This window comes from Triticum urartu, chromosome 4A, assembly GCF_056163025.1.
Source record: "Triticum urartu cultivar PI428250 chromosome 4A, HENAU_Tu73, whole genome shotgun sequence".
In the NCBI taxonomy this organism is placed as follows: domain Eukaryota; kingdom Viridiplantae; phylum Streptophyta; class Magnoliopsida; order Poales; family Poaceae; genus Triticum; species Triticum urartu.
Genome location: NC_141876.1, coordinates 547,246,075 through 547,254,542, shown reverse-complemented (window position 1 = coordinate 547,254,542; position 8,468 = coordinate 547,246,075). Strand labels below are relative to the sequence as shown.

At 44.2% G+C, this 8,468-nt stretch overlaps 1 protein-coding gene across 1 annotated transcript; it reads right to left on the bottom strand.

Moving 5' to 3' along the window:
- Positions 1 to 4,971: 4,971 nt before the first annotated feature.
- Positions 4,972 to 5,688, bottom strand: LOC147976531 (uncharacterized). The gene has a single exon (XM_087520892.1). The coding sequence runs from the start codon at positions 5,686 to 5,688 to the stop codon at positions 4,972 to 4,974; it is 717 nt and encodes a 238-aa protein (XP_087377018.1).
- Positions 5,689 to 8,468: the final 2,780 nt, after the last annotated feature.

The window sequence follows — 8,468 nt, the reverse complement described above, 5'->3', positions numbered from 1 at the left end:
ATGCTCTGGACGCACAGGATCAAGAAAACAGAGCAGAAACAGGCCGCCTCCTCATGGTGTTCCTATCTCCTATCACGACTACACGTGCTTATGTAATTCATCTTGTAATCGAACATTTGTTGGGTTACAATCATGAGAAATATATTCAGGAGGGGAACTGCCCCCCCCCCCCCCCCCCCCGGTGATTTTTCAAAAAAAAATCATATAAATGGGTAGCATGGTGTGTACGAATTTTCATAAATGCATGTTTTTATATGCGGTGTACACCCAAAAACAAATACGTGGATCAAAATGAACTTGCTTTTGTTGTTGTTTGGCCAGAAATTTATCTTTTCTATGTAGGCTAGAAATTAGTGTGTTATTTAATCAGTTTTCTTATATAGATATAAACATGACATCTATCTGTATACGTTAAAGGATTTAGGAAGTTTTAAATATTCTTTTCATATATTTTAAGAAATCAGGCTCTCTATAGCCTAGGTTCCAAATTGCCTTACTCGATCTAAATTTTTTTTAAGTAAAAGTGCATCATGGTTTTCTTTATATTGTAAATTTTTCGGTAACATTGAAGAATTTCATTCTACGGATTTGTCTGCAAAAGTTCATTTTGGTCATACGATCGGGATTTATAAAACTATTGTCGAATCTTATTTATGTTTCTCGATTTCAATAGAAATCTGAACATATGCTAAAATAGCATGTTGTTTTCCTTTGAAAACTCCAATTTAATAGAACCCTCTCTTGCTAGAATTATCTCAACTAAGCAATTGTAGAAAGGTAGACATCATAAATCTTATCCTTCCTTTTAGGGTAGTATAAGGGCATCTCCAACGTAGACCCCCAAATTTGCTCTGGCACCTGTCCGCGGACAGGTGGGACCAGTCCACGGACACGGATGCGGAAGCCGGCATTCAATGTCATCATGTATATGTCTACAGTAAAGGGCAATTTAAAATTCAAATCTTGTCCCATCCATACTACGCGTCGGATCACACCAGCGCCGGATCTATTGCCTGATCACAACCAAAAAGAGGTAAGTATGTTTAAGTTTTTACATGCCCGATCCTGATCGATTTTCTGCCATGCCAGATCGGCAATCCGACCCTCCTCCATGCTCAAGGTGTCATCATCGCTGCGTATGCAGCCTTCGCCTCCGCCGCCTCCTCCTCCTCCCTCTCTGCCGCCTCCAACTCTTCTTTCTGCTACTGCAATATCTTGTAGCGGATGGCTTGCATGATCATTCTAGCGTTAGCATCCAGACACTCCACCTTCAAGGACACATCTTGCCGTCCTCCACATCGGCTACGATCTTCACCTTCTTTTGTTCATACTCCGCCTTCTTCTCCTTAAGCATGGCCTTCTTCTCTTTGATCAAGGCCCTCTTCTCTTTGAGCGCTAGCTTATTCTCGGTCGCCTCCATCAATAGTTTGAACCTCCCTGCCTTTTTTCCTCCCTAATGTTCGAGCGCTTGATGTATGCCTCCTCCTTCTGGGACAAGATGTCCTCGAACCTCTCCGTCATCTTGACCACCACATATTCTCGCTTCGCCCTCTCCTTCTCACACTTCTTTCCCCCGAAACCCTCCTTTATCCTTCTTGGGTGGTTCTTTTGTTGGGTCGGCCGCTATTTCTTGAGTATGCGTTGGTTTTTCCCTTGAAGAGAAAATGGTGATGCAGTATAGTAGAGATAAGTATTTCCCTCAGTTAAGAACCAAGGTATCAATCCAGTAGGATAAGAATGCACAAATCATCAATACTTGCACAAACAATCAAACACTTGCACCCAACGCGACAAAGGGGTTGTCAACCCCTACACGCTCACTTGCAAAGGCGAGATCTGATAGAGATAAATAAATAAAACTAAACAAAAGATAACTTAAATTTTGGGTTTTTTGGTTTATGGATCTCAAAATAAAAGATTGCAAATAGTAGATCGGAAAATAATATGATGGAAAATAGACCTGGGGGCATAGGTTTCACTAGAGGATTCTCTCATGAAGGCACGTAATACGTGAGTGAACAAATTACTGTCGAGCAATTGATAGAAAAGCGCAAAGTTATGACAATATCTAAGGCAATGATTATGTAATATAGGCACCACATTTCTAAAGTTAACATTTTAATTTTATTTTGCATATGAACAAATTATCATGTTACTAATAAAATAATAACAAGAGCTATAAAATATTGTCTCTAAAAATCTAATAACATTGATTCATTTTTTTGAATGAGCTATTTATACAGTCAAGCGTCGAGCTAAGATGACAACAACAAAACTAATCCCCAATCCATGCACCAGCTAGATCAGTTGCCATATTGTTAGGCAATTCTAGGTCCACAAACACCAGTGTTTTCATCCCACAAGTGTCAACCAGGCCCAACCGGAGAGCAACACCAACTTATGAGAGGCCTCATGCTCTCTTCCCCTAAAATACTAGCCTGTTAGGTGGGGACACCCTCACCCTTATAAGTCGTGTTCTATCTCATCCCACAACCTATGTGGGACTAAACCCAACACGTATGCTATCTAGGAGTATGAGGAGAATATCCAGTGCTGCCATAATACCATTGCAAAAAAAGTTTAAACATATATTAAATGTTCACAAGACATGTCTACAATCCCCACAAAGTTAAAATCAAATCCGAATTACACATAGAGAAAAAAGTGACAAATCCCAATTTAGATTCATTCTTAATCTGTGTGAGGTTTGAGGTTTGAACCGTGTGCAATGATAAAGACTTTTCCAATGCACACATGCTTAGATGGGGTGTGTTAAGCACACTAAAAAGTTTAACAACTTAAGTCCCCAATGTATAGGTGCTTAATTTGTTGTAGCTAAGCTCTATTCATTTATTATTTAGTGACTAAACTCTTCCATGCATTGACAAGCTTCATTTGTTTAAGTGTTTTGCGTAGGTTTGCGCATTTGTCATTGTTTCTTTTAGGGTCGTCAAAATACTCTCTCCTCCTTAATTACTTTGCTACGGTATTTCTTTTGCTTATGTGACATGGTTAGCATCTGTACATCGTGGAGCAATGGGAAGAACCTAAGGCATGCACTAGTGATTTTAATTCCTTTTTCTCACCTAAACTTAACTCCAAAGAGTGCGCTCCTCACCCATTGTGGGAAACTATGATTGGTAGTAATTTTGCTACTGGACTCCACGTAGCTCTTTATTTTCATTTTTCTTCTTCTTAAAAACAAGGAGTACTTTGTATTCTCATCCCAAATTAATTATGAAAATAAATGTGAGTATACATATATACATAGTATGTACATAAGAAGTTTCATAAAAAATATTTGTTCATATGCGGTGACACAAAAAAGACAAATATGTATATTAAAATGTTTTTTTGTTGTATGAAGCCGGAATTTGTCCTTTTGTGTAGCTCACAAATAACCGTAGTATTTAATGAAGCTTTACATATGTGTAGCAAACATGTGTATATTTTTATATTTTAAAAATCTATGAAATAGCATATTTGATTTTCAAATATACCGGGTTTCAAGGAGCCTGAGTTCTGAAACTTGGCACTTATGTTCCCCCGGCCTCTTAAACTCCTGACCGCTAGTTTTGTTGGGTCCTTCGCGTGACAGAAAGTTGGCATGGTCATAGGCTCTACTCTCTAGTCTCTACCCTCTACAGCTGATATGTCACTTACAAAAAAGTGTTGTCATGTGAGAATATTGTCATGTATAGACTATACCTACAATAAAATGCACATTCACTGCTGGCTGTGGCTGCCACAGAGCACGGCTCTCAATTCCAGAATGCCTGCTCCATGGGAAAGTAACATGACTACCACCAGTTGAATAGTTTTGCTCTAAAGTGGATTCAACTGCTTGCAAGTGACGCTTGTTGAAGGATAGTTCCGACCGATATATACACAGGAATTATTAATTAATTGAATCATAATACCATGTGACCATGGTATCTGTAACTTAGCTAATCATACTAGTTGTAACTTAGTAAGAATCATAAGCGATTCCAACTTAAAAAGAAAAAGAGATTCATAAGCGAGATTCCATCAATGCAGCAGGAGGCCGACGTATACTGGCCTGGCAATTATATGGAGCTACTGATCCCCACCAGAAATTAAAGGGCTGTCACTCTGGTGCCATTAATCTGCGACGAGAGCGAGTACCACTTAATATTTGTCTTCTCATGCTGTCGCATGATGGATAAAACAGTGAAAGGAGAGTAGCAGCTGCAACGACCACGAGGGCATTATTGCCGCTAGGGCATCTTCAATGACAATTAGCAAATTTCGTTTCGCATCCGTCCGCAGAGAGGAGGACTAGTCCACGGTCATGGGTGCAGAGGCCGTCATCCAACCGTAGCCACATACATCCGATCTTCTTTTTTTTTTTTTTAAGTCCATACGATCAAATAGTCGCATACAAAGAACACATGCGTTCAAATAGCCGCATGCAGCGGTAGTTCAAATTTACAAATGTTCAAATATTACGTCCCAACATTGTTTTTCTCTTGAACCGCCCATTGATGCTCAATCAGATCTTCCTTCAGCTGCTCGTGAGTTGTTTAGTACCAAATTTTGTTGATGCATTTGAATAAACTTTTCAAATGTGGCCGGATTCTCGTCTCCAAGTTGGATAGGATCACCATGTTCTAAAATTTCAGACTCGCGGCAGCATCATCGTCCTCATCCTCCACGATCATATTGCGCATGATCACACAACATGTCATCACCTCCCACAAGGTTTTCAGATCCTATTGTTTAGCAGGTCCACGAACAACTGCAAAACGGGCCTGTAGAACTCCAAATGCCCTCTTGACATCCTTTCTGGCTGCTTCTTGTCTTTAGGCAAGTGAGTCTTTTTCTCGCCAACTAGGTTAGAGATGGTGCTCACAAAGGTGACCCATGGAGAATAGATACCGTCAGCCAGATAGTAGCCCATGTTGTACTCATGTCGATTGGCGGTATAGTGACAAGGAGGAGCACTTTCCTTCAGTCAGCCTCACAAACAATGGTGATCGCTGCAAACACATTGATGTCTTTGTGAGACCTTGGCATGCCAAAGAAAGCGTGCCAAATCCAAAACTCCTGTGATGCAACTACTTCAAGAATGATGTTGGGCTTCTTAACAATGACCCTGATATTGCCCGTGTAAAGCTTTCGGGTAGTTCTTCCATTTTCAATGCACGCAGTCAAGAGATCCAAGCAAACCTGGCCACCCTCTTGCTTCTGAGATTTCCAAGAGCCTTTCGGGTCTACCACAGTTGGTTCTCTCAGGTACTGAAGTCCAAACACCTCAACCACGACCGTTGCAAACCTGACCATGGCATCTCCGCATGTGCTCGCAGATATCCATAGGAACTCGTCCCACGAATCAACGACCGTGTCGTATGCAAGCATCCGGAGTGCGGTCGTGCACTTCTGATAACAAGAGAAGGCAATCATTCCCACGGCGTCCTTCTTCACAATGAAGTAGTCATCGTACGACCGGACGCCATGGTACAAACGATTGAAGACAATCTTGCGCATCTGACAACGCCGGCGGAAATGGCCAGGGAATAGTGCATCGGGGGAAAAGTAGTCGGCCACCATTGTCAAATGGCCGCGCGCCCTATTGTGGTTGAGCACTCGATGACCCTTGATTGAGCCCTCGAAATTGAGAACATGCTCCTCTGCACGCTCCATGTCTTCAAAGACCGCCTGCATCATCACCGTCTCATCGGAGTACGGCTCGACGGACAACACAACATACTGCTTGTATATGCACTCTAATTCGGAATCCACTGCTAGAAATAAGAAGGGGAAACTATTTTTAGCTCCGGCGATTTTATAGAACAGTTGTCGGGCATGGTTAATATAGCAATAGTGGATGGTAGCTGGTGGGGCGGTTGGAGGACAGTGGTTGAACGACGACGGAGAAGAAGCGGGGTGGAGCCTTGCTGGAGCGCTGGAGGTGATGGAGACGTAGAGTTCCAGCAGGGGTGTGGCGTGGCGGCCGGGGTGGTGGAGCAGTAGCGAAGGCAAGAGAGAAAATAAGGAGGGAGAGAAAATGTGGAGGAAGGAGTCACGGGGTCCACGAAGGGTTTGGGGTGGGCTGGGGTATCAGATTCCTACGTTTTGGGTGTCCGGACTCCCACAAAGCTCTCCCATATTTGTCTCCGGTTTGCGGGAGAAAACGCGTCTGGACCGCCTCGCGGATCGATACAGACCCACGTTGGATGGCTTCTGCGGTCTAGACGGATGCAGGCGGTTTGTGGGTCCGCCTTGAAGATGCCCTAAGAGCATCTACAACCAGACTTAGCAAATCCCCGCCCCCTAGACATTCACGGAGGTGTCTGGTCAGTGTTCGAGCGTGTTTGTTTTGAGCCCATATTTGTCCGTGCATGCAGCCATGCTCCTCATTTTCACCAGGAGGGTCTTCTTGGCTCTCGGGTAGACGAATAGTACCGCAAAAAGGTGGTAAAATGTTTTAAAAAATTCTGAGTATTTTTGCGGATGTCCGTGTTAGTGTCATAAGGCATGCTTGAAAATTTTCATGCGAAACGGAGCAGTGGTGCTTCGTCGGTGGAAAAAATAAATCAAATTTGGGGTGAAATTTTGGGAACATTTGGTGTTCAAATTTTTTTTATAGTACAGGCAAAAATGTTTAACCTTTTTTCCTAAACTTTGCAGGAAGCATTTGGATATGACAATAAATACATAAAAAAATTGTTGGAATTCTTTTGACATTTCAAAAATTATTTTTCGCACATAGGAGCACGTGCTCCCGGGAGCAAAATTGGATTTTTAATTTTCACCCTTATATGTCGGGTCACTTGAATGTGATTGGTGAAGATTTTCTTTTAAGAGTACGACTGGGCGTATCATATTTTTATAAAAGGCAGAATAGTTGTACAAGAAATTACAACTTGTTGCGAACAGCAAGGATAGCAGGAACTCCACACCCCACTCCGACAATTACAAACACAACACAAAATGCTTGTTCTAAAACAATCATCTAGCCGAGTCACAACAAACTCATGTCTCCTCGAAGTGCAACAACTCCAACCAAAATTTTCTTGCCAACGCACTACCCATCCTTGGATGCCTAATAGGAGAAGACGAGTGGATAGCGAGACTTGGTCGGTCCCGAGGAAGCCATCTTCTTGGATTCACCGCCGCTGCGTACATATCGCCCACGAAGATCAACTCAAACAACAACAAGCACTGGAGAACCACAAATAGAATCCTAGCCAAGTCTCCACCTGTGATGCTCTCAACAAAGTTACAACGCCACACCACCGCCATCACAGGTCCTGCAACGGACCAAGGCTTTCACCCGGAGACCACAACCCGATCAATAAGGGGAGATGCTGACACACCTCGGCGACGCCTCCAAGGATGAAAATGACACCCACTGGTGTCGTCGCCGCCAGCTCCGACCGAAGACAAGCAGGATTTTCATCCAAACCGTCACGCACCCCGACCTCTATGAACAGATTGGGCCTAACTGTCTAGGTCACACCACCGCTGCCGCAACACCTTGCCATCGTGATCAAATCGCCGCGAAACACCGATCCCTTGCACGGCCGAGAGCACGCTGACCACCATCCAGCACCTGCACGATCGACAGAAGACCTGTCCAGCTCCAGTCCGTCCTCAAAGCATTAGCGCCACCAAGATTCGCACACACCCATGGGCATGGGCTGGCCACACCACCACCTGGCCACCTCCCTTGCCGCCGCTGCGGCCCAGGGTCTCTCAGGAGAGGAGCTGGTGCGCCGTGCCGCTCGCCGCGAACGCGTGAACCCACTCGAGCTCCCCTGCATGACACCCTGCTCCAAACTCCGGCTAGATCTTGACCACGCCGCCACCATATCCCCAAAAGGGGGTACCTTCCTTGAGCCACACCTGCCACAAACAGGAGGCTGACCGCTCATCCCGACCACCGCAGATCCTAGTCGTCGCTTCTGTCTGAGATCCACAACCACCAAGACCCCGCGCCGCGACTTCCGGCTTCCAACTCGGCGCCTAAAGAAGACAGCTGCTGAAAGGATCGAGAAGAGGTGTCTAGAGGGGGGTGATTAGACACTAAGTGCTAAAAATTGCAGTTTTTAATTTCTTTAGGTTGAAGTGGAGTTTTGGCACAAGTTTAACAAACACAATACATATCAAGCAAGCATGCGAAGAGTATATGAGCAGCGGAAAATAAAGCATGCAACTTGAAAGAATGTAAAGAGATGGGATTGGAGTGTGCAAATGCAATTTGGAGACACGGAGATTTTTGAGACGTGGTTCCGATAGGTGGTGCTATTGTACATCCACGTTGATGGAGACTTCAACTAACGAAGGGTAACGGCTGCGCGAGTCCACGGAGGGCTCCACCCACGAAGGGTCCACGAAGAAGCAACCTTGTCTATCCCACCATGGTCGTCGCCCACGAAGGACTTGCCTCACTAGCGATAGATCTTCACGAAGTAGGCGATCTCCTTGCCCTTACAAACTCCTTG

Excerpts from the sequence above, each read along its gene's own strand:
- LOC147976531 (XM_087520892.1), bottom strand. The coding sequence starts at position 5,688 with ATGATGCAGGCGGTCTTTGAAGACATGGAGCGTGCAGAGGAGCATGTT.